At 39.3% G+C, this 27,374-nt stretch overlaps 1 protein-coding gene across 2 annotated transcripts in view; it reads right to left on the bottom strand.

Moving 5' to 3' along the window:
* Window positions 1–23,212, bottom strand: part of LOC121642049 (A disintegrin and metalloproteinase with thrombospondin motifs 16) — a 61,150-nt gene extending 37,938 nt beyond the window's left edge. The window contains exons 1-5 of one of the 2 annotated variants that reach the window (XM_041988518.1): window positions 22,709–23,212; window positions 22,474–22,552; window positions 17,236–17,594; window positions 2,940–3,369; window positions 722–924 (exon numbers count right to left, since the gene is read on the bottom strand). In XM_041988518.1, the coding sequence (XP_041844452.1) occupies window positions 722–924; window positions 2,940–3,369; window positions 17,236–17,594; window positions 22,474–22,552; window positions 22,709–22,801 (1,164 nt within the window). In that variant the 5' untranslated portion in view covers window positions 22,802–23,212. Of the gene's footprint in view, window positions 1–721; window positions 925–2,939; window positions 3,370–17,235; window positions 17,595–22,473; window positions 22,553–22,708 lie in introns of those variants that run through there. The other variant, XM_041988519.1, reaches the window with a different exon arrangement.
* Between the last annotated feature and the right edge of the window lie 4,162 nt (window positions 23,213–27,374).

Genomic DNA, 27,374 nt, shown 5'->3' with positions numbered 1-27,374 from the left:
GATATTCTTGCAGTTAAGGGAACGGATCTGGTGAGGGTGCTTTGGTGCACACATTTGTAGTCTGTTGCCCCGATTATGTTAGGAAGACCAGCAATAGAATTAGATCCTGTCATGACAGCTTCTTGTTTTTGAATGAATGAATGTCTTTCCCATGTAATGTTTTGTATTGAATCTTGATAGCAATAAGTTGGCTTCCAGACTCTAGCGAAAAATGTAATGTTGGGACACAATCCGCAATATTTCACTAGTCATTTGGAAATAACTAAATGCTCTTTAAATTCCCCAAAGTTATTGTAAAACCTGACCTAATCATTAGTGTAGTATCATTGTTTTATTTTAACCCATAAGAGCCCGACGTGACATATTTGTCACATACAGTTTCTGAGACATTTTGCTTCAATTTATGGTATAAACTTTGATGAAAATCCTGTTGAACACAATCTGATACTCGTCTTCTGTCTCCTAATAGATACCCAGAAGCAGAAAACCATATTATAATATTTTTAATATATCACATGGTAATAAATGGTAGATACCCCCCCCCCCCCCCCCCCCCAAAAAAAAAAGATATTATTTCTTGTTACATTTTGTTAAAGGGCCAAATAAAGACCTCATATTTAAAAAATTTGACTTTTCTTACCATTTTACTACAGCCTAGCCCAATGATAGCATATCAACTTGCACACATACACAGCAAACTTAGTATGCTCATCTTTCTTACCATATTTAGCACAGTAAGTACATATGTTGTGATGTTCTCGTGGCCGTGGTTGTCCATCATTTTTCTGTCCACAACCACCAGTGTCTCCACGTTGAGCTTTTGATTGACCTGATTCTTCATCAGCACGGCCCGTTTGTTCCTGGGGATGAACTTGTACTCATCTGGGAGGATAAAAACATCGTCCTTTGGCAGTTTGGGCATATCTGTAAACACAGTTTTAAAGGCATGAAAAATAAGGAATGAAGAGAGAAAGTTTCTATGTTTTGAAGGCTAATTGTGCATTTAGAAATCTGACTTAAACACCTTGCAGTGCATTGTGGCTGCAGAGTGAGTATGACTCAGCCCTTTACTTCTAAATAGTTTTTAGATGACTGATGAAAGACAAAAACAGTAGTCCATATAAATGTCAACCCCACAACTTCCCAAAACTGATTATGTTTGTTGGGTGTCCTAAAAAAATCTGAAATGACTTATTAAACTAAGACAAATGGCTACATTTGCTTGTGCATGTTTCTGGCAAGGTGCTGACAACCATACTGGATGATTAATTAAACTCTAACTTTTGTGACCTTCTATCATAATAAACTGCCCGATGAGCTTTTTCTTTTCTGTTGCTGACTCTGGCAGCCCCATTGTTATGCTACCATTAAATTAAAGAGTGAATTTCCATTATGTTCTATGCCTTTTGTGCAGCGTTATCAGCCCTTATGAGTTAAATGCACATAACCTAACCTTAAGTATAAATATCCAACTCAACTCTTTTGAAAACAGTGTAATAAAAACACTCTATTACAATTAAATTTGTACACTAACAAAAGGCCAAGAGTACACCTGTCAATAAAAAAAGCAGCCACATTTCACCAAAGTCGGCATTATTACCCCATATCTTCTCCTCCATGTTACCAGGTATCAAAACACCTTTCACTGCCTGGCTGAGATAAACTATAAAGGCAAGGAAGTTTGCTTACACAGGCAGAAAGCAGGTGAGTGACCAAAGTGTCTGTAGACTAAAACACCCCACAGGTGTTCAGTGATGTCACCTAATGGAAATGTAAACAGCAGTGTGTTTTCACAAGGGCCTGACAGCTGGGATTCTGCAGGGTTATAGTGGTACCAGTCCTATCCCTGCCTTTTTTCTCTTTCAAATGACCCCCGTGACACAAGCAATGTGAACTGATCTTGTGGTAATTTCTTAAGAACAAACACTCGTCACAGTGCAAAGTGAAAATAAATAAATTTTCCCCTTAACCTTTAACAGGTTAAGTCACTAATGAAATCAACCAAAACTGCCAATGTAAACTGAGATCATTTTCTTTTTTGTCATAATGAGAGATGTAAAGAAAATTTCCTCTAAATGCTTCACTCTCAGGGGTATATCTATGATGAAAGCCCACTCAAACATTCACATTGGGATGTTTTTAAATGTTTAAATGATCTCTAAGTTGGCAAAGCTACATTATAAAACTTGCAGGTCACTTTTTGGGCTTGCAGTGCCATTTTTAATTTTTAACACTAAAGGTGCTAATGATGTGTTAACAGCCACACGTCAACACAGACTCTGCAACCTTTAATGAAGTGTTACACTCTTGGAAAAACAGCACAGTAAAGAGTGTTTTTAAATGTTTGCTGCACCCATATGATGGTATTAATATTCTTACAGGGGCAATAACATGAAAACAAGAGCATGATTTTATTTAGTCTGTTTAATTTTCCCTTTACCCTAGCAACCCAGTAAGGTTGATTGCTAACACAGTTAACCAAAAATGTCAACAAATATGTTTAATGTCATATACAATTTATTTTTCTGGTGTGGGTGAAATTGTAAGTGATATGATAGTCAGCATGTGGCTTAGGTATAATTTGGGGGCAAAGGGCTATTGTTAAATCTGGGAATTTGAAAATATTATGGCAACATGAGATGCTTGTTTAGATGGGAATATCCTTATTTAAGTGTCCTAATATTTGTCATTTTTTTAATGGAAGAATCTATGTGACTGACTTTAGTCTCGTGTTTATTTGTTTTCTGCAAATTATTCGTACAGAAACTACCTGAGCAGTATAATTTTTCTATCAAAATCGTTTCTCTGCATGACCTCTATTTCACAGTTTATCTAATGTGTGCATAGGAATATGTTACTGAAATGTTTTATACATCCATACATGTAGAGGAACATGAGTGTGCAGGTGGGGATTAGGATGAGAAATTGCCCTTACATACATTTCTTCCTTCTCCCACAGAAGTGTTGCCTCTGCTTCTCTCCATGTCTGTAATCACTGCGGTGGCGTCCGTTGCCGTGACGTTTCAGTAGGTCCCCATGGCTTGTGCTGTTACTGTTGTCATGGTGATGTCTTCGGATGTCACTTTGTTGTTTTTGGAGGAGTCCATTTTGATCTTCATTAACTATGTTGTGTGCGGAGTCCAGCTTCGAAGGGAAGTGTTCATGTGATTTGTGGTGAGAGGAATCGATGGATCTCTTCTGAAGCAACCGAGACTCACGATGCCTCTGCTTTGTTAAAAAGTCCCTGTCAGTCTTGTAGAGGATGTGTGGTTGGTGACTGGTGGGCATGGTAAAGTTCTCCCTCTCTGCAAGGCTGCGTGACACTGGTCTGAGGAAGTAGTCGGCATCCTGTGTTCGAATCAAACCTGACTAGAGGCAAAACAAAAAGTCCAATTAGCTTTGCAGCACTTGCTCTTTGGTTTAATGAGCTTGAACAAACCTGCACTCAATGCTAAGGTGCCACATAAAGGAAAACAAACAATACACTTTCATTACAAATAAAAATGTTTGACTTAAATGTTTGCATGTACTTAATTTGCTTCAGTTGTGTCATAAATTTCTTCAACATTTTGCCTGAGGAGTACACATTTTTCAAGCCCAACACATCAGGAGCTGTCCCTTTTATTTTAAGTAGCCTAAAGGACTCTAGTCTCATAAAAGCTACTCTTTTCAGCTATTTGTTGAGCTTCCCAACCTGTCAGCTATTAGTCAAAATCTGACCCTTGGTCATTGCAAACCTGACCTCCCCAAAAAACCTCTGTGCAGCTCAATTATTAGCCATGTTTCTTCACCCTCAACATCTGTTTTGCTGTTCAGGGTCACCCGTTATCAACTCAATCTAAATAACACAAGGTCAGACAAGAGGGTTTTCATACAAAATATTCAAAGGGATCTCGCTTGTAAACCCAATTATCACAATACATACATATATATACAGTATATATATATATATATATATATATATATATATATATATATATATATATATATATATATACACATATAAATATATATATAAAATAGCAAATAAAACATTTTCTGATCTGAATGGAAATAAATGTGAAACAGTAGTTAATGGACAGTCGTGTGAATTAAGGTCTTATTTTGGGTACCAGTAGTCGTGTTTAATTTTCGAGACATTTTTACATTGTGAGCATTCATATATTCCAATTTCAATGCAATTATATAAATAAAGCAGATTCAGAGACTTGGAGATGTTTTTTTCTTGCTCTCTGCCTCTTTCTGTCTCTCTCAGTCTGTCTAAGCATGTATCACATCTGTGTTGACAGTCAGCTGGCAGGGAAAGTTTGGACTTTAACTGCACTTGGCAATTTCTGTGGTTCCCCTAAAATACGTCTAATTGCCTGTAGTCCTCTCTTTTTTCTGCTATGAGTGGAGTGTGAGGTCTTTTGTCACTGCAGCCAAACATGATATGAAACACACAGTGGCAGTGGTAAGGTTGTGACTTGATCAGTGTTGCTCTATGTGTGTGTTTGACAGTCTTAACCCAGTGTAAAGTTTGTTTTTGTAGAAAAATGAAACACTTTGTGTCTGTACTAAGGATTAAAGGTGAAAAACACAAACTGAGTAGAAATGAATACACTCTGTTACAGATGTGTCAGCCAAACTATGACTGGAATGAGTGCAGTTTAAAGCAACTGCAGTAAAGGCTGCTCCTGAGTAGGTTTATTATTATAAATTGTGCATAGTATTAATCCCTTTCCCTAGCTAGATTTAAAAGCCATAAACACATCTGTGTGGTTCTGTATGACTCCCGTTAAGTTGGACAAAGACTTTTTTAGATCTGTGACGCTCCATGCTTTTACAGGCCAGTGCAGAGCAGTTGTTGTTTTCAGGTGTTTCTCTTTGGATAATGATCATTTCCCACCATACAGTAACTGGTGTTTCAGACAAAGGATAACCACAAACAGTGACAAAGAAACATATTTGGTGACATATTTACAACCGGAAAGACAGTTGTACACAGCACTTATTGAGATGATTACAATCTTTTAGTGCCTTTAACAACTGCACACACACACACAAAGTGATGAATGGATGCTTCATAGTGAAGTCTTGAAACTGTGTTAAAATCCCCTAAAATCCTGAAGCTAATGTTTTACTTACCATCCAAGACAATGTCGTGCTCAATACAATGAGACAGCACTGCCTTCAGATGCCTGATTCCATTTAGGTTTGGGAAATAAAAAAAGAAGAGGGTGGAGGATCAAGTATTGAGCACAAGAGAAGAAAGATATTAAAAGGAGGATTAGTAATGCATTACTATTTTTAACTGGCACTTGCTGCCAATAGCCAACAAACACCCCCGCCCAGGGTTGTTACTTACAATTACATATGACAACCGGTGCATGATTCCACATGGCACCCGCCCCGCCGCTGTGTAATCACAGGCAATTGTCAACATTTGGTTCCAAGTCACGGTGAGGCCTATGGCCTGAACTGTGCTGCTGTCAGCTTTGAAAACTTTACATGCTAAGTATTTATTCTGTCTGGGTGGGAGGTTGGGGATGGGGATAAGGATCAGGGAATAAAAGAAAATTTTGCTTCCAATTTTGATTTCCATGAGGGGTTATGCTTGGTCAGTTCATTTTAATGGCAATAACATGAGATGGCATAGACAAAGAAGAAGAAATCCATGATGACAAAATACAACCATAGCACCTGGAACCTGTGGACTAAACTGTTGTAAGGATTTGTCAAAAGGCTGTCATGTTCTAACAAAAATTAAACAGTAGTCTGGAGTGCACAGGGTAAACTGGCTGACATTCAATCAAAACACCTCAAGAGGCATCTGCAGAGCTGCATTACTTATCCTAAGTACAGCATGACTATGGTTGCATTCAAAACCAGCAACCCTAGTTATAGTGTGCTTTGCATTTCCACTTGGGGCATGTCAACTAGAATGAACAACACTGTGATTACAACTCAAACAGGGTTCACTCTTTCACCACTTAAAGCTTTTAACTTTCACCACCACATACATGTGTTAAATTCCACAATTTGTTGATTCAGACTGGTCTATCTTTACAGCACTGGTGTTTGTTATATGTTATACATTTAGTCCCTGACAAGAGTGTGTAGATCCTCAGAGACCTTGATGAATCTCCAATTCCAGTCCTGTGCACTTCCCAAAAAAATTATTTATAAAGATGACTAAATGAGATTGTTTTTAACCACATATTGCCAACTTTCTTTACATTCTGTGTTCAATGTATGTAGCAAGTAAACATAGTCAAGATGACCTACTGAAGTTCAAACTAAGCATCATGAGTTGGGAAGAAAGGAGATTTAGGTGACTTTGAGCATAGTGCCAGCCAGGTTGGACTGAGTGTTAGAGAAAAGGTTGACCTACTGGGTGTCAGTGATCAGTGCAGCAGGAGACAAGGAGGTAGGACCCAAATGCAAGCCTTGCGGAAACACACGTGGATGTTTGGATTAGAGATGGTCTATTAAAACCAAAGCCCTACAGAATCAGGACTAACAAAAGACAAAACAAAGATGGCTGGAATGTCTCACTGAAACAAAAGGGATAATCCAACATAACACTACAGATGGCTGACGTGATGAACGTAACACAGCTAATACAATGAGGTGGCAATGAATTAAGGAAAATCTGCAGCATATATTCAGAGGGACTAATTACAAAACGAGAAGCAGGTGCAACAATTACGAACCAGAATCAGGGAGCAGTAAAGCGAGACACACACAAAGATGATCAGGGCTGTTTTTAGCCCAATTTTCCACCTTCCTGACCAAAGACCAATTAGGAAACACCTAATTATCTTAAATCTTATAAGATTATCCTATAAGATAATCTTGTGGTCTGAGGTGTGTTAGAAGTGAATTGCTCCCAACAATCAGCTCTGTATTAAAGTATTAAACTTGCTTATTTATGACCAAATATCTTCATGTATGTATTTTCAGTGGGGAAACCGGACAACTCCTAAGTTGTGACTTTGTGGATTGTGACATGAAACAGATTTTAGCCAATCAAGAGAGCGAGCTGACTGGGGAAAAAGGAAGCAGGTACTGATCCATGTAGATCAGTGGAAGAAGGGGAAAAAAAAATCAAGCATTATCAAGCACTATTAACAGTAGTCCCAAGACCACCATCATTCCCTCATCTTGTATGTCCTCTTTTCTCCTGAGTGTTGTGTTTTCCAATTGTTGCTGCGTTTCTTTTTCTTCTGTTATGTTAGAGCCCATTTGATCATGTGAAATTTCTGGCTCGGAGGTTGCGGGACAGAACTGTAATGTGTTATGTTCTGTGCTGAGATCATTAGAACACACCACACATAGTACAACCAAAACTGTTTTTATCTTTATGTGTGGGGTCTCAGATAAAAAAAAAATCTCTTCAGATTAAGAAAATCCTTATGTATGTACTTAGCTTAAGTAAACTAAACCGAATACAAGGGGATAAACCACAGAATAAAACAGGTAACAAGACAGAAGAGTTAGTCCTAGTTGTCTGGAAGAAAATACGTTGTTGATCTCAGAGGTCAGTGGAGAATGGGGAGACTGGCTGGAGATGATAGAAGGCAACAGTAACTCAAATAACCACAGGTTACAACCAAGTTTTGCAGTATACTAACTAAACATTCAACACATCAAATATGGAAGCAGATGGGCTACAGCAGCAGAAGACCACACCGACTGCCACTCCTGTCAGCTAAGAACATGGAACTGAGGCTACACTTTACAGATGCTTATCAATACCTGTTTTGTTGCTGACCATGTCCACCCATTTATGAGCACAGTGCATGTGCTGATCGCTACTTCCAGCAGGATAATGCACACAATGCTGAAATCATCTCAAACTGCTTTCTTGAACATCACAATGAGTTACTTGAACTAAAATGGCCTTCAAAAACACCAGATTACAATCCAATAGAGCAGTGGTTCCCAACCTGGGGTACGGGACACCCCAAGGGGGTCCCCCAAAGAGCACAGGGGGTCCCTGAGGCTTTGAACATTAAAAGCCATTGTGATTAATGTCCACACATTGTCCCTATTTTAAAGGTGTCATCACCTGGTCTTTCATGTATCCACTGTCCTCTAAGTGTCTTTAAATATCTTTTTGAAAAAAAAAAAATCTAACATAGAGCTTGTTCTGCCCCTTTGCTCATAACACAACTTTGTCTCATTAAAGTGCATGCAAGCTTTTGACTAATGTTAATGAGGTGTGCGCTGATCGGCGGCGGGGAGGCCAGAGTCAGAAGGGGGGCTGGCCCAGTGCATGCACAGTGTGTCCGACTCCAAAACATCTACAGCTTAATGATAGCAAGCGAACCTGACCGAGCAGAAGCTTACGGAATTCAGCCATTTATGTTTGAACCAGACTCCAAGAAAACATGGGGCTCATTTGTACATTGTAGGGGGTTAAACGCTCATCCCTTAGCGTTAGCATTAGTGTTAGCTACATCAGCAGTAAAGCATGACTTATATCATTATATCATTCCACACCTAAAGCATGACTTTAGGAGTGGAAGAGGGGCTGGTTTATTCAAATAGCCTCCTGTGATGATCATATCCCAGGAGCAAAATAAAATCACGCGTTTCCTGTGAACAAAGGGCCCAGACGGAAAAAATCGACCGTCTTCAAAAGAAAGACTTTCAGGGAAGTTAACACTTCGGTCCAACACCAATACACATGTTTTAACTTGAAAAAGTTTAATTTCCGGGTGATGACTCCTTTTAGAAAAAAAAGTATGGCAATTTAATTAACTTAATTTAACTTTGGCTTTATCAAAGGACAGGACTACATTATGGTAAGAATATCACCTTTGAAAGCATATGAAAAATATGAGAAAAATAGGTTGAGAACCACTGCAATAGAGCACCATTGGGATGTGGTGGAATAGGAGGGTCTCATCATGGATGTTCATCCAACAAATCTGCAGCAACTGTGTCATGCAATGATGTCAATATGGACCAAAATCTCTTTTCAACACATTGTCTAATCTGTACCACCAATAATAAAGGCACTTCTGAAGGCAACAGGGGGTCCAACTCTTAAAATAATAAAAAGAATGTAAAGATTTTACTCAGCTAAAATCTATGACCTGATGATTTCATAATTTTCAAATGTGGCCAAATACATTTTAACAATAGTCATAAGGCTTGTTGTCAAATACTTTAACTCAATTTAATCTGCAGTTTTCTGCCAACAAGCACGTAATACGTTTGTTTCTGGGATGACATCTTTAGAGGTTGGCTTTCTGCAGTGCTTTTCTTTCTGTTAAAGGACTCACATATTTCCAATAATTCCTGAGTCAGGTTTGGCAGACTTGATCATCGGATTTTTAAAGCCAAATTTTGCAAGCGTGTAGTACTCTGATGTTGTTTTATTTGTAAAGCAACTGCATCTCTAATTACTAGCTTTCGTTGACCCAATGTCACTGGAAATACAGCATCATACACTGAGCCTGTATGCAGGCTGTAGAGGGTTAAGATGTTAATAAATTCTGTTTTATTCTTCCTATTCTGAAGATATTCTGTCTAAATGCTGCTTTAATATTACCTTGTTGTGACAAAACCCAAGCCCGGTTTAAAAGCAGAAAGTTTGACAAGTTATTGTTTGTAGACAGACTACATGTTTAAAAGACAATAAGTAACAGCAGTGTGCTGTATGTACAATGAATTTAAAACGTTCTTGTCTAAAACAAAGCAGTATGCATCCTCTTTTTCTTCCTGCACATAAAGGTCAAATAAATAACAAATGCAGACATTCCTTTTGTCTTCAGTCTTCATGTTGCTGCACATTCCAAATGTTTAAGTCTTATTGCACATAGACCAACATTTGCATTTTCTTTAAGTGTGTGCATGTATACAGGCCACTATGTTAGGAGATTAGGTCACACTAGTGCCTTTCTTAAATAGCCAAAGTCATCAGATTACACACTGCACCCTACGAGGTGCAAATAGCAGTCATAAAATGCTGAAACACTACTTGGGAGGGCGCAAACAGCTGGACTCTCTGGAGTCAAGACTCATCCAGACAAGCAGCAACAGGAATTGGGGGTGGGTGAGTAAAAAAACTGTAAAGGAAATGAAGGGGGGGAGCACTGAGTGCATTACAAGGTGCACCTGAATGTGAACTCTATATGGTTCTTTCATATTTCTCTCTGCTTCTCCTAAAAGGGATGTGTGTTTTTTTTTTATCTAAACATGCTTTCTTTAATACACCCAAGTATTAGAAAATCAGTATGATAGACAGTACCCACAACTTATGACTAAATGCAATACCCCCCCCCCCCCCCCATTAAAACAAATGGGTTAAAACTTCCAAACAATCCCTCTTACTGATGGCAACAATTACTTTAGCCATGACTTTTTGTGTGTGAACAAAATATTACTCCCAATTCTTTTCTAGCTGCTGGAGGTATAAGAAATTTGAACTTGACTTTGTGTTGACAGACTTTATTGAAAAGCTGAAAATGTTACCATTTTAAAATGATTTAACAATTTACAAAGTATCCAAAACATGTCACAAGCTGGAGGTCTATCATTTTGGAAAAAGCATCCAAACTTACTTAACTCTGTTTCATGCCTTAATGCCTTAATTTATTGTGCATGACTGAGTACCTGCATGAATTCATAACTACCTTTTAGATTATTTGATGTATTTTGTGCAGTTAATTGATGATAGCAACCTGCCAAGACCACACTGCGTGCATTTCAAAGCTCTAACACATCAGTAGACCATCCTACATATACTCTTGGAAATCCCAGGGGTGGGACAAGTGTGCAACATTCAATTATTACTACTACTACTATCCCTAAGGCAAGAAACACACCCTGCCTTTTACAAGAGGAAAACACATGCCCTCCATCTGATTCGTAATCAAAAGTTTAGCAATTCCTTATGGCACAAAAGTAAAGTTTGGTTTGCAAAGGAGAGGAAAGTTAGAATGAGTAAACAGAAGCATAGGGAAAAAGAGGAACACCTGGGCAAAAATAAAGATAAATTTTAATAAATTTGTGTAAATTATGTCATATAAGACAAAGACTTTACAAGCAGTCTCGTCACAAACCACTAGGCTAAGTGGGCTAGCAGTCACATAGCCAACCCAACAAAACTTTCTAAATAAAACATTAAAAAAGTGTATTAAGTATGTAACTGAACCAGGGTGTTTTCAGAAAGTGTTAATACTTCCAAAATTAGCACTTTACATGCTAGCTGTTCACGTAAGGTACAGCAAATAATGGTTTTAGCTTCTTTTTTTTTTTTTTTTTTTAGCGAAATGCTAACACCACCATGCTAACACAGTCGCAATATGAATACTAAGCTTAAGTTAACACAGAATATTTATTGTTTTCATCATCTTAATTTAGCCTATCTTCATAATATATTAGAAAAAGTTAGTACAGTTAGTGAGACTGAAATGCAGTCCTGTAAAGGACACATCAAAACAACTCATCTCGATAAAAGTAAAATGAGATTGAGTTGCCTTGGTTACGAAATGCTGAAGAATCTCTAGTTTGCACAAATGTAAAAGATCAATATTTTATTCAACTTTGCTTTAATCAATCTAATTTTCTTATTTTAGTTTGGACCAAAGTGGCAGGCTTTTCTTGAGTTATGGTTTGAGTATTGTGAAAATTCACATAACGTGCCTGTAGGGGGGTATAATAATAATTCATGGTTTCAGACTGAAATAATGTCTGCACTGAGTTCCACTAATCCTGCAACACTCTCACCCCCATAAAAGCCAGACTGAAGCATATTATGCTGCAGCATAAAGTTGACACAGAGGAGGAACTGTTTTATGATCTCCTTTTCCACATGTGTGTGACTGTCCAGAGTATGAAACCATTTGGCAGGTGAACAGTGCAGTCAGTGGGATTGGCCTGCTACTTTTATTCCACCAATTCCTTGCTTGTAAGAAAGGGATTTTTATGGTTGATTTCCCTACTGTCATCAAAGCTGGGCTAACCACTATATGGGCTGCCAAGAGGGGAGGGTTAAAAAAGGCATCTTATACTTTACAACATCACACTCCCTTCAAGGGGGTTTTCAGCACTTCACACCACTTGGGAGGGACTCAAGACCCTTACTCTTCATCTCTACTTCTTTCTCTTTCACTCTGATCTTGATTTATCTTTAACTTTGCATCCACCAGCCAGCCTGAGAAACCCTAACACAGGCCATGTAAGTCACTCTTAATTCAGCCAGATAGTGCTGAAATCTCAAAAGACTGACAGAGCAAGCAATAATGACAAACAGGTCTCATCTCAGTTTAACATGCTGTAATTTGGGGTCAGGTGCTGGTAACTCTGGTCAATATTTACTTGGTGCCAGTCAAATAGGAAACTAGACAAAGTGCAAGGTCTCCTATTAGCTTTCAAGTGGCCCGGTAAACTTTGTTACAAGTTTTTTCTGGTTATATGTAACAACTGAAAACACCACCCCACACAAAACTGTGCCTCTATTACTTCTCAGGGGAGATACATTCATGCTTTGTGTAGCCCTCATCACTCCTTAGCAAATCCTAGCACTTAGTCTCTATACCATTAAAGTCCAAATGAGCACGCCTTATTTTAACTGTGAACCAGCAAAACCATCATTATAATTATTTATTCGAAGGTGACTTGCTCTTTATCCCATGATGATATAAAAGTCCCCACAATGTGAATAAAAGAAATGTCTCACACATGCACAAAGTAGAGGGAAATAACCAGTAAAGCCTTAGATACTGTACTAAACCATGTGAGTGGTATGGGTAGGTGAGTTCAGATATTACAATGGTCTCCTGAAGCAACTCATGCATTATAAAATGATTCATATAGCCTATGCAATACCTATTAAATGATTTAAGATGAAACTGATAATCAGGCCAAACTGCACTCTCTGTCAGGATCAGATGCTATGCACAATAAGTTTTGGGAATGCTCAATGATCAGTGACTTTTGGAGTCAGGTCACATCATTGTCTGAGTTGTTAGGTCCACAATATTACCTAATTCATGCCTTTGTCTACTTAGTGATGATTCATTGTTGCTTCTTAATCTAAACCAACATAGATTACTGTTTGCAAGCTTCCCCACTGCCAAGAAGGCTATAGTGGTTCCCACTATCTCTTTAATTCATTATTGGATAACATCTTACCAGAGTATGGCTTCTTTAAAACGTACAACAGCACGGCTGAGCAAAGCCAGTATACAAGCCTGGTCAAACATAATTAAGTTCATGAGAAACTACCTTCAAAAAAACGAATTCTCCCACCTGCTTTATGTCCCCACATTCTAAAACAAAAGACCGCTAGCATTCCAGCTGAAATGGAAAGGTAGATAGCTAAACCATGTCTGGTGTACTGTGTATAAGTTATTATTCAGTTTCAGTGCACTACTGTCTGTTTGGACTATCAATATGTCTCTGAAACATGTCACCCAACTTTTTTTCTCATATAATTGATTAAATTAATTTTTTTTTTTTCATATATTCCTTTGTTGTATGTGTGTGTGTGGGTGTGTGTGTGTGTGTGTGTGTGTGTGTGTGGGTGTGTGTGTGTGTGTGTGTATCTAAAAATGATAATGAAAAAAGAATGTTGTTCACAAGAAAAAAATATATATATTATATAGATATATATAGATATAGATATATGTAGAAATAATGTCAAAGCTCATCTTATCTTCAAATGCTAAGTGGTGAGGCAATAATGTGAAACTCTGTATTGGAACATGCATTCAGGCATTTTTTTTAAAACAACAACTATCTTTATCTTTCCCCAGGAGTGTAAATACCTTTGACTGCTAACATCGCTTTGCTGTTCCCTAATTCACATCAGAAAAAATCTTAATTCCCAGTGATGCAATCCATCCAAGCCAGTGTCAGCCGTGAGAAAAGCCTTTACAGTCTCTGCATCCCTGGACCTTTTTGGCTGAGTCTTTTATTGGATTCTGGTCAGAACACACACTCGCAGAAGAACAACCATCCCTAGAGATGTGCCATACTCTGTATCTAGTTTTAGAGGGCAATTCTCAGACACAGCAGTGGTCCTCCGTTATACTAATATAAACAACAGGCCTGCCCCAAGGAGCTAGGCATTTATAATACTTAAAAACACCAAACAGGCATGCTGAGGTGGCATAACTTTTAAGGTCTTTGTTCTGTTAAATCTATGAAAAGGCAGCTAATCCAAAAGAATTTTCTTTATATTAACACCTGGGGTACATGGTGCCTTTTAACCTTATCTAGGCTCTACAAAGCACTGTGCAATGTTTCTCTACAATAACACATGGATAAACAATGTGGGGGTTCACCAGCTTGCCCAAGGCTAATCTTGAACACATGCAGAGGCTGGGAATCAAACCACCAATCTTCTGATCAGAAAACAGTCCCTGTATCCAATAAGCTACAGCTATAAGTGTGGTGAATTTAAGACTGAGAGGATTATATCTGAATTCATACGGTCCTTTGTTCTCTTGTTCAGCCAGCTGAGAAGGTTAAAATATCACTTGGAGGTCTCAGAATGGAACCCCTTCATTTCAGTTTACTTAATATCGTTCTTACAGTAATGTTTCCTTCATTGCTCACACAGGAGAGGAGGGGGTTGGCGGTGGAGGAGGGAGGATGGGGTGGGTGGCGGTTAGGGTGTAGGAGGATGGGGGGAGTGGTAGATGGTGCCCTGGTTCCCAGGGTGTGCAGCTGGAACATTGGGATGGGTGCTGGACCACGCCAGGTGGCTGTCTGAGGTGGCCTGGTCCTCCTGGGCATGGTACAGTCCCTCTGCCTTGGGGGGGAGGGTGCTTTTGGGGTTCGGGGCCCTTCGCTCTGGATGGCCGGTTCCTGGCGAGGTTGACAGCTTTTTTTGCTGATCTTTGCCCGCCAGGTCCTGTACCCCTTGACTGCCGGGGGATATTTGGCCAGTGCCTTCCTCTGCCACCCTCGGGGTTGGTCCAGGGTAGTATTTGTGGTGGAGTGGCTTGGGTTTGTGCTCCAGGATTGCTGCTGGTCACCCGGGTCTCTGGGCTGCCCTAGTCTGGCTCTGCCCTCCGTAGAGGCGTGGTCACATTTGCACGATCACACTCATTTCCGCTCACTCCTCAGTCCTCACTCTACATGCTGACATAGTCACTGTGTTGTCCACTGGGTTCATACACAAGCTATTTTGGTTTAGGTTTTCTTTTTTCTTATTTTTTATGTGTGTGTCTTTGGTACTTTGGTTGTTGTTATGATACATCTTGTTGTTATTGTCTTGGTTTTTTTCTTTAGGAACTTCTAATGACTGTCATCTTAGTTCGCCTGTAAAAGATGTAAGAAATTCTCTGTTGTGTTTCTGTACAGGTGTAGTAGTTGGTTGTATGGTGTTAAGTTGAATTGAAGGGTCGTTGCATCTATCGACTGTATCTTTGTCTCCTCTTCTTTTTTTCCACTTTCCTTTTTACTTCTCTCCATTGCTGTCCTTTTTTTCTGTCCCTTTCGGTCAGGTACAGCAAGATTATATAAATTCCATAATACCAAATAACTAAGATTAAACAATATATTTAAACAAATAAAGAAATAAAAAATTAGATTATCAAGAGGAGGCTTATACCCATAAATATCCTCTTGGCAAAGCAAATTTGTTCGGCACAACACAGCAACCAGACCATCATTCTGTTTGCTACAATGCTGAACAGGACAAGTTAAAAAAAAAAAAAAAAAAAGTGAACATAGGCTAATATAAGAATTACTTGCAGAGCCAAGTGAGCTGATCATCCACTTTCCATCTTTCAAATTCTTGTATTCTACCTATTCCTGTGGAAGAAATTTTTTGCTGAATCATTAATAAAACCCAATGAAAATATATTCAGTGCTTTAAATTTGTCAACTTAACTTTACATTTTAACTCATAAATAAGCTGTCTTTTAAAAATAATTTTCAAACACCCTGTCGTGTTGATGTTTTTCTCTTAGTAGTTGATCTAGCAATGCTTTAAACAAGCAACAAAATAGGTCTAATAATGTACAGACTGGACGAAGTAACCTTTATACATAACTTGCCAGAATAGTCTAACGGATGAGTCAACAATAAATCCATTCCCTGACTGCACAGACAATGCAGTGCCTCAAGTAGCTACTGTGTGAAAAGCAGCTTTACAGAAGAGTAATGGAAGAACTGACTGATGGCAGCTATGAAGAGCCAAAAGCCTCGTTTCCACCAACGGGTGCAGGTCGTGACGGTTAGGATTGGATACAGTCTGTAAACTGTAATCTCGTTGCATTTCCACAGCCAATCACAACTTTACTTGAGCAGCTGAGTATCAGCTGGATAGCGATAGATGCCTCAGCTACGTAATAGCGTGACGCCATCACAGCACAGCACCTTCCTATAAAGTATAACCAAAACACGACTCAGAAACAAATGAGGAAAATGGTGGTCATCCAACAGCTTCTGTTCTTTCTTCTTGGCGGTGCTTCGTAACGTCATTTTAAACAAAGATTTTATCACCAAAAAGACAATATGTTGCTCTAAAAAAAGAGCTGTTCCTGCTTTGTTTTTATGCCAGGTCACACATGAAGTGACTTATTTTCTCAACCAGTCAACAGATTACATGGTGTCAAACTCCAACCTTTTGGGAATTGTCGGGTCAGATATTAGGGTACCCTTTCTAGTTTTTGTGTGTGGAAACACAAAAAAATGCATCCGAACTCGCCCCAATCTGCACCTGTTGGTGGAAACGGGCTAAAGAAAAGTTCTTAGTTTAACAATGAAAGAACTGAGGTTTTATCTACCTCTCCTGGCTGGCTTGATCTGAATTTGTCCTCCTTTCACCCTTCTTACCCTTCTAAAATAGTCATCTTTGTTCTGTGTCTGTTAAAACTGAGTTTTCCCTCAATTTTAACTGTTAATTTAGACTTTCTAATTTTTGAGATGATATCCGGAAAGGGCCGATGACCTCCTCCTTTCTCCTCTCACAGGGTTTCGAGCTCTGACACTCTGTTTATATTATCAGGAGTCTCAGGATGAGCCAAATTTCTTTGGCTCACAGTCATACAATATCCTCTCAGTCAGAGAGTGTAATTACAACATTCCCTGATCAATCTAAAATGCTGCCAAAACCAAACTAAAACAAAAATGTCCAGGAGACAATTTTTCAATTGGAGTGACCCTTGAGCCCTCTTGAATGATACAAACACATTCACACACCAGTGTAGATTTGACTTATCTACTCCCTGTTTCTTATCCAGCCCCTTTCTGCAACCTGAGCCTATGCATGTTCAGACTCACCATCCCCATGCATGTGGACAGTGCCACTGAGGAGTTGACCTTTGACCTCAGTGACCCCTGGTAAAAGCAGAGGTCATCCTGGTGGTAGGCCCTCAGGCTCTTGGTGCCATTCTTTCCCAGGACCTGGATGGTGAAGCCAGGTGCAATCAGGCTCTCTGAGGCCTCCCTCAGCTCCATGTGGAAATCCTGCCCGAAGCCACTAAGCCGGAAGTGGAACGTTTCGCTGCTGCTGCCAGTGTTCCACGAGTCTGCATCTGGAGTCAAGGATCTACGTCGTCTTCTGCTCTTATGATGAGCAACATCATGCGAGATGTATGTTCCATGATAATTGACCTCATATGGTGCTACAATCTCATATTCTGGATGGGACAAAAAAAGACGACAGGGGACAAAAGAGGAAAGAAAAGGTGTTGTTTGGTTATTCAATCTGGAGAGAAGTTAAATACTAAATGAAAATGCAATCAAACCCCCTGCACATGTAATATTTACCCTTATATTGGAAAAAGCATATCCAAAAGTTTGTCAACCATTTAGAATAGTTTAATGTTGTGACTCCTTTTTGCAATGACAACTGCTGCCCAGCATATCGACTTGTAGGAATTTTTTGCCATTTCTTTGAACAGCTTTATCTAAGGCAGTGGTTCACAAACATTCAGAAACACTACCACGTACTGCTTCAGTGAAAAGTCTTGTGATACCTGGATCAATCAATGTTAGCTTAAGTTTAAGATTTTGACTCTGCATCCATCCTTTTTTCTTTAGTTTTTTTGACAACATGTGAAAAGACGTCTTTCCCATACTTCTGTTGTCACAAACAAAAGAAGAAAGCATCATTTGCTAATTAGGTTTTCTGCATAACACTAGAAAAAGCCCAAGTACCACCAGTGGTATGCGTACCACTACACAGTTTGGGAACCATGTATCTAATAGTTTTTATAGAGTTACCTCAGATAAACTATTTGTTTCAGGTCTCGTATTAGGCTGAGGTCAGTGTTTTTAAGAGCAGTGGGTCTTCACATTCAGCTCTGCCATGCATCCACCAGCCAGCCTGAGAAACCCCAACAAAGGCCACGTACGCCACTCTTGATTCAGCCAGATAATGTTCATTTCTCAAAAGATTGACAGAGCAAACAATAATGACAAACAGGTCTCATCTTAGTTTAACATACTGAAATTTGGGGTCAGGTGCTGGCAACTCTGGTCAATATTTACTTGGTACCAAGCAAATAAGGAACTAGACAAAGTGCAAGGTCTCTTATTAGCTTTCAGGTGGCCCAGTAAACGTTGTTACAAGTTTTGACTGGTCATATGTAACAACTGAAAACACCACCCCACACAAAACTGTTCTACAATTACTTCTAAGGGAAATTACATTGATACTTTGTGTGGCCTCATCACTACCTAGCTAATCCTAGCACTTAGTCTGCACCCTTAAAGGTCCCATATCATACAAAATTCAATTTCTAAAGGTTTTCTAACAGTCAAATGTGTAACAGTCATGGCCTGTGTATGAGGTAAAATTCTGTTACCTCTCTCACTTACTTTCTCCACTTTTTAGTGAATGTATGCACAGACAGATGAGTCTGAGATCTTTCCCTTTGTGACACATAATAACCAGCAGGGAAATAACCACTGCACCTGGTAGTGGATACTGTCATTGACCTGCCCCCCCCCCCCGGCTAGCTGAGCCTGCCCTCTAAAATCACCAAGCGAGCGCAAGCAAAAGCCGGATCCTCTCCCAGAGAGGAGCGTGGACAGGCACCACTCACGAAAATTTTATGGTTCAGACACTGAAACAGTCCGTTCTCATTAGAGCTCACTAGAACCACATTTGGAATGGCTGAGATTAAGGACCAAGGCTGAATTTAGGGTAATACACTTTGAAAACAATGTTGTTGGACCTCTGACACCTATATTAATTGTTGAAAAAATGTATAATATGAGACCTTTAAAGTCCAAATAAGCAAACCTCATTTTAACTATAAACCAGCAAAATCGTCAAAATCATAAAATGATTTATTTTAAAGGGGACTTGCTGTTTATCCCATGAGGTTATGAAAGCCCCCACAAAGTGATACTATAACTATAATAAGACAGTTCTTCAAACCTGTGAAGAACACAAGCTTAAAATTGCTAATCCATGACTTTCATCCTCAAATTAACAACAAAACAGAATAATTCACATCAGCTTCTTTTGTCAGTCGCTGTTGGATCACTATCCTCAGGAAGACTTTTGTCTAATTTAGTTTATTTGGCTCTTTTCAACTACCTCAAGGACTTATGTACAAATCTGATGATAGCTTATGTCATTTACTTGCAAAAACATAGAAATTCCAAAGGGCAAACAAAGCCTCGATTTTAGTTTTATTGTCTATATCAACTATATTATTGTAATATTACAAGTTCAAATACTGGGTGTCAGACATTACTTTGGCAAAAACAAATATCCCAGATGTCAAATATTATATTTTAAAGATGCAACTTGGCCATTAATAAAACAAATCATCTATGTGTTCATCAGCACTAATATGATACGGCAACATAATTTATAGCATTATATTGCACACAGGATTCAGCTGTTTCCTTGGCTGCATCACAGACTGAATATAAACAGCAACATTTTCCTTTCCCTTTTAAGTTCTCCTTGACCTGACTTATACACTTTTCATGGCAGGGTCAAAACTTTGTTACAAGAAAAGGAGAGCTTCCAGACTATTCCACAGGAGACCTTTCTATGGAGAGTGAGTCATGTTTTAACATAGTGCTTTACTGCAGCTGAAGAGGGATTACTGTAGGTCATAAAAGAAGATGGTGGCCAGTCACAGACCTGGCTTCTTTGTCCAGGTGAATGTCTAATGGCACTTTGGTGAGAGAATTTAATGGATGGGTGATTCCTTCTAACACCTTGAGTTGCACAAAAATAACTTTCACAGGCAAAATCACGAGTGAACGTTCTGCTCTTTAAAATAAGAATGGCCTTATCTAGCTTAGAACATCACCATGTAAAAAGAATTGAATAAATCCTTTCTTTAAACTTTTCAGGTTGTTAATGATCATGCATCTTATAAAGATAGTTTTAATTTGTGAATTATGTCCCCAGAATCTTAGTATGTTTCTAAAGGGGGATGTTTTCATGGCACACCATCTGGGACTATATGCCACCAAACACCTTGCAACAAAGATGCAAATAAAGAGAACATTATTGTTTATTCTGTTTCAATACTGCAGCAGCAGGAAAGTGATGTGCTGTCTCTTTTTCAGGTTTACGTCCAGGGAAATTCTAGCAACCCTTGACATACGGTACAATGAATAAGAGCTAGCTTTGGCTGCTGTACAGTGTGACCTGCTTTAATAAGGAGTAAATATAGCACAGAGACATGGTTTGGCTGTGAGAAAATCATCCCAGCTGGTAGACAGTGTGTCATCACTGGCAGTGTGAACGCCTGGGGTATGAACTTGTGGTGTGGTGCACCTTGAGGCTAGTTTACAGCCCTACCCCTTAACATGACATACGCTCTATTCTATTCTATTCTACAGTCATTTGGCAGACGCTTTTATCCAAAGCGACTTACATTTGAGAGTAAGAACAACACAAGCAAAAATTCAAACAAGATGTAACATCATAATTAAGTGGTAGTCAGACTGCTGTGAGTCCAGTTGGACCAAGGTGCTGCCATGTAGTGCTAGAGGCAGTGCTAATTTTTTTTGTTTTGTTTTTTGTAAGTCATTTTGTTTAAATACAAGATCATGAATTCATCAAACAATATCAACTTGGGCATAAGTGTATGATTTCATCACACAATATCATGGTGGGCATAAGTGCACGAAGCTTATTCAGTACTTGGTTGAACCAAACAGCTGGACAAATCTTTCTAACTCATTCTGAGTAGAAGAGTTAAGCTAAGTGCGGAAATGCTCCTTAAACAACTGAGTCTTTAGCTTGCTTTTAAAAGTGGATAAGGACTCTTAAAAGCAAGCTATAGACTCAGTTGTTTCTCCTCCTTAGCAGATGCATCTATCAGCTTTACAATGACTGTATGACTTAAAAATGGGTTGCCAAATGGGAAGCAAGTCCCCAGCTCCGGAAGCATGAACAGTGTGATCTGTCTGAGAGTAAGACTGCAAAGACATACATCAGGTCTAAGGCAGTAAAGCATTTAGGGGGAAACCTAAGAGATCGTCTTCTATGTTTGCTACCCTACCATGCTTCCTCCAGCACACACACACACACACACACACACGCACACGCACACACATACACACACACACACAAACTGTCCCACTCAAACGCACACACACACACACACACACACACACAAAAACAGCTGCAGTGACCCATGTCGGACAGTATACAAACAAAGAGTCTGCGGGAATAGAGCACACACACACATATACACAAGTCGTGTCTGCTGAAATGAGACAAGATCCTGCAGTTGTTAGTTTGTTGGCTTAGTGGTTCCAAAGTGCCATTAGCACAGTAAAAACATGATGGCTTGAAGTTAACACAAGTTCAAACATGTGAGTTCAATCTTCAGTTTCAATTAAAAGGAAAAGAGGACCGGGTGAAAAATGGCTGTTTAAAATATGACAACACTGATGAGTCATTGAAGAAACACTGACTCTAGATTAATATTCACTTCTGTTTTAGATCATTTACATATAGAGATAGATAAGATTTCTCATGTTTGTTTGTTAAATAAGCTATGCATACATTTCGCGATGAAAACTAAAACAATAAATAAAAAATATTGAATAGGATTGCACAGGCACAGAAACAGCTGACACAGCACATGGTTGCAAAACAAAGAAGAAATAAAAATGCATAATTTTAACAATTAATAAATTATTATCTATATGTGTATTTTACTCGTGTTTAAGATTCACTGATGAATTGTGTTTTTTTGTTTTGGAAAAATGTTAAATCAGTACTGTTTGTTTGTGAGAATGTAACTTTTTTCTTATTGTTGTGGAACCCATGGTTTAGATCAGCTGGTGCAGCAGACACTTGCTATTCAGAGTTAGGTTGCAGGTCGCCCCCCGGCGGTGAAGAAAGGTAACACACAGCGCAGGTGGGCGCTGTTTGATGCTGCTTGGACGATTGAAAGATGCATACATACTTTGAAAAGCTTAACATAAATCTGCAAATGCGTATGCAATCCACCACTGTGACACTTTGCATCGCTGCACAGAAGCAGTAATAACATCTGCCAGACATGTAGAACACGTAACATCACCCACCTGTGTGTTGAGGTAAATTGAGTGACTGAAGTAGAGCAGATGAGCCATGATGTCCAGAAGAGCCAGCACCATTATTCAACTGCAAGAAAGGAAATGTAAATACGACTTAGTTGGTGTATCCTGCAAGTTCTCGCTAAGAAAAGTTCCTTATGCATTGCACTTTGTCACGCTGACAACTTAATGAGCTCTGCGTGCATGTCCGTGCAGCAGAGACAGCAGCTTACAACAGACTTACTGTGCACGGTGTGAAAAAGCAGAAGATGTGGAAAAGTACCAAAACCACCGTGCAGTTTCTCCAGTCCGCACAAAAAAGGCGCAACAATGCCATGTCTGGTGATCACCTTTATTCTGTTATCGTAAAAAAAAAAGTGGAGACTTTCCAGCAGGTTGAATTAAAAAGTGTAACAGCGGCGGCAGCAGGAGCTCTGCATGTGGTAAACGCAACATCAAAGATTTTCGGCTGCAGGCTTCTTTATATTAGTTCATTTGCTCTTCATTCATTTCCAAGCGCAGTGTCCAGACGTGGTAAATAGCTTGAACTCGAGTACTCTCTCTCGGCTAGTCATTTTCATTTTTTCCACTCAGAGAGTCGACTACAATCAATCCCCCCCTCTCACACTCACATACACTCACTCTTCTACTCTCTCTCTACCCAGTGACCCCCGCGGAGCATTTTGACTCCCAAATGAAATCATGTGATTGTCTTGAAAAGGCTGTGGTTCGTCTTAGCAATGGCAGAGTTGTATGAAAGTTGCCGAATATGTGTCTCAGGGGAGTCTCCCGCGGGAGCACTGAGCATGCACTCAGAGTGAGAAGTGTGTGTGTATGTGTGTGTGTGTGTTGGGGGGTTGGTTGTAAGTAGACTTACAGCTTGCAGCCAATCGCATTTGACACCTGTGTTGAGATGGGGTTGCATGTAGGAAGAGTGTTTGTAGAAGAAAGAAAGAAAGAAAGAAAGAAAGAAAGAAAGAAAGAAAGAAAGAAAGAAAGAAAGAAAGACAGACTTTTCTCTTTTCAGATGTGTAAGGACACCTTGCCTTTAATTTAAAAGAATACAAATACTCTATATGATATTTTTAATCTATGAGCTCTAAAAAGCGCATCAACCCAGACAGCTCTGACCCATTGGGGTATGACCTTTGTGGGTATCCTGTTGTGTTCTGGCTAGGAGTTGTTGGCAGCTGATCCTTTGTGTCCTGTGGGATGTGGGTGGGGACTCTGTGAATTGGGATAGTTCTAGTGAAACCCACAGATACACAGAATTGGATCTGTGGAGTTTGTCATGTTTCCACCTGAGAGATACCGTTGGTTGATTGTCTGTTGCCATGGGGGTTGTGCTAAGTCCACAACAATGTCTGGTTTAGTGGTACATGCTGAAATAACTTCTACAATTTATGAAAACCAGGACTCAAAGTTAATGAGATGATCATTTCTTTCACTTTATGTGATGATAGAATGATAGACTGAATTAAACTGTTTGCTATATAGTATGTGCTCATTTTTTAAGAATGAAACCTAAGTAACACATAAACACACACATGCACACTGATGCATATACATTTGAACAGTTCTCATTTTTTTACTAAGTTACTTTGCAACAGATAAGTTGCATTATTTGCTCTTAACAGAGCATCCCAGAGTCTGAGGCCATGTACACCCAAGGTGTACTCAGTGGGGAAGAAATGAGATTTAAGTGACTGAACGTGGAATAGTTGTTGGTGCCAGACAGGCTGGTCTGAGTATTTCAGAAACTGCTGATCTACTGGGATTTCCTTGCACAACTATCTCTAAGGTTTACAGCGAATGGTCACAAAAAAAGAAAATATGCAACGAGCTCCAGTTGTCAGGAAGAAAATGCCTTGCTGATGTCAGAGGTCAGAGGAGAATGGGCAGATTGGTTGGATGTGACTGAAAGGCAACAATAACTCAAATAACCATTGGTTACAACCAACATATGTATACTACTGAACCTTGAAACAGATGGGCTGCAGCAGCAGAAAATCACACTTGGTGCCACTTCTGTCAGCTGAGAACAGGAAACTGAAGCTATAATTCACACAGGTTCACCAAATTTAGATAATGGAAGATGTAAAAATGTTTGATGAGACTCCATTTTAGCTGCAATATTCAGATGGTAAAGTCACTGTCTGCTGACTTTTGTCAACATCACTCCACTCATCACAGGTGATCGAGTCTGCTGGAGCTGAATTAGTTTGCTGAGTCATGATATTTGTCATTTTAATGGTCTTGTCCAAGATTACATGCTGTGATGTTTTAATGAACCATCATTTTGTAAGGCTTTCCATGCCTAACTATCTCTTCAGTTGCCCCAAAACCTGCAGCAGGTAATTTCTTGCCACAATTCAAGCAAACAGGTAACCAACACAACTAGCAATGAATCTGTCTATTCAGAATTACAATCTTTTTTTTCCAGAGCCAGCAAAGAAGGCCTGAAGAGTCACATGTGGCTCACGAGTCTTGGACCCCTGGTTTAGGGGAAAATTTTCTTGGAACCAACCTTTGTGTTAATTGAGTATCATTTAAATACCAGAGCATACCTGAGTATTGTTGCTGACCATGTCCATCCCTTTATGACCAGTGCTACATCCAGGAGGATGATGTTTAATCTCACAAAGCTCAAATCACCTCAAACTGGTTTCTTGAACACGATAGAGTTCATTGTACTCCAATGACCGCCACAGCCACAAGGAGGGAAAAGTCCAGTTGGGTGTCTCAATATCACTGTTTCAGCTAAAGATCTCCAGGATTTATCCCTTTATGAAAAAAACTCTATGACTAGACACAGGTAGTTACAGAACAACGCTTCTGAATATTTCATTGCAAAGAATTTAGGAATTTCATCATCTGTCATACATAATATGTAAGGACTGTCCTGTGGTCCTGTGGTCCAATAAATTTAAAATAAAAAATTTCTTTGAAACCCATAAATAGTGCATCCTCCGTACTAGAGGAGAGGAACAATTCAACTTGTCATCACACAGTTCAAAAGCCTGGATCTGCGATGTGGTGCATTAGTACACAAGGTATGGGTAACTTGCACTCTTGACGTCAGTGATTTGCAAATTATTGGGTTCTGTTTCATCTGCATATTAAATTTCCTTTATAAATAGTCTGCAAAAACATCTATTTCTGACACTTTTTCCACAATAGGTCATTTGGAAACAATGCTTTTAAAACTAGGTCTAAAACATTTAAATGAATTCACTTGTCTGGGGCTTGTAACCCAAACTTGATCTGGAGATTACACCCTGGAGCAGGTAATCAGCAATTTGTGATGGTTTATAGTCTAAAATTTAACATCTGACCCTGTTTAATCCACTCGTCATTCTTCCATCTCTGCTGTATTCTGCAGCTGCACTGATAGGCAGCTTGCCAACATCTCTTAACTCCCCACAATCATTCATAGAAGTGCTTAGGAGTGTGAGAGCCAAAGGACTGGAAGCAATCGTTCCATGTTCTCCAGCATTTCATCCTCCACAAAAGAAAACCAGATGAGATTTTTCGCTGTGTGGCAGGATAAATAAATGTGGGTTAGGTTTTATAGGGGGATCTTTTTGGCTGTAAATCAGCATATTGTGTATCGGGGTATAAGAAATCAGAGATGATCATAGTCTTCAGAGCTTCCATCCATTTTAATCTATTGCCTATGGATTACATGCTTAAATGTACTTTCTACTTGAGGTTTATTTATTTTGTCCAAAACAAGCAGGCTGTGTCGTTTTCTTGACAAGATTCAATCTTAGCATTTATTGTTGTATTTGAATATTTTGTTAGTTTTGAATACAGTAACATTTTACGGTTGTTAGCAACAGTAACACTAACACCCAGAAATTCCTGTATGTTTGTCGTTTGGCATAGTAAGTGGAGCCATTAAGCCTGAAATATTGGAAACAAAACAGCAGTAAAGTGTTTCAGTCAAATGTCAAATTACACTGAGTAATGAATACTTGAGGAACAGAAGCTAACCCGTAAGTGAGAGCACTTCAGTTCTCTCTGACACTCCATCTAGGGGGGTTGCTTAACACTGGAATGCAAGGTGTTTGATGCATCTTCCAGATGGTCTTTGTCAGATGTTAGATTATTGTTAACACATAAAGGATTTCTTTTTGAATGAAGGAAGAGGAATGAATAGAGAGATGGTGATATCAAGGCCGAATGGGCAACTTACCCCTCAGCTCCTCTTAGATAATAAGTAAAGTAACTGCCAGTGTCAGATTAACATGTTTAAAACCTATAAAACTGATACATATACAAAACTTTGCTGCAGCTTGCCAATCCTGGATTTAATCAGTGATAAAATACCACGATGAAAACAATTTTTACCATATGTTTGGAAGCTCGGGAAATGTGTGCTTTACGCTGTCAGCCTCTGCTGACAGCGTAAAGCACCCATCCGCTCCAACCCCAGTGTTTGCACACTACTCACTCCGACACATATGCTATCACTGCAAAAGATCCCAGTTGATTGTGAAGCTGCCACACAGTTCAACGTTTCAACAGCAGGATGTTTCTTTGTGGGATGTTTTGGGTTAGATGACACTGGCAGATTGAGAAATTAAAGATGTTGGATTTGAGCAGAAATGCACCTCCTGTAGACCAATGTAAGCTGGCTGCCGAGAGTGTTTTGACCGATGAACTGTGGAGCTCCTGCATGTCTCTGTGTCAGCTTTCCTGTCTGACTGCTTGCTCTTCTGGCTGCCTGTTTCTATCAGCTTGGCTATTTGCCTGACTGTCTGTCTTCAATATCATCTGGGGATGGATAAAGGCAAGAATCTGACATCTGACACATAAAGAGAGCTCCTTCCAGCACATGCATTTTCAGATGCACTGAAGAAATGGACTCAACATACCTCATGGAAATTCAATATTTATTTATTTGT

Source organism: Melanotaenia boesemani, chromosome 6, assembly GCF_017639745.1.
Source record: "Melanotaenia boesemani isolate fMelBoe1 chromosome 6, fMelBoe1.pri, whole genome shotgun sequence".
NCBI classification, from domain to species: domain Eukaryota; kingdom Metazoa; phylum Chordata; class Actinopteri; order Atheriniformes; family Melanotaeniidae; genus Melanotaenia; species Melanotaenia boesemani.
The sequence above is the reverse complement of the archived record's forward strand: the minus strand, read 5'-3'. Positions and strand labels throughout refer to the sequence as shown.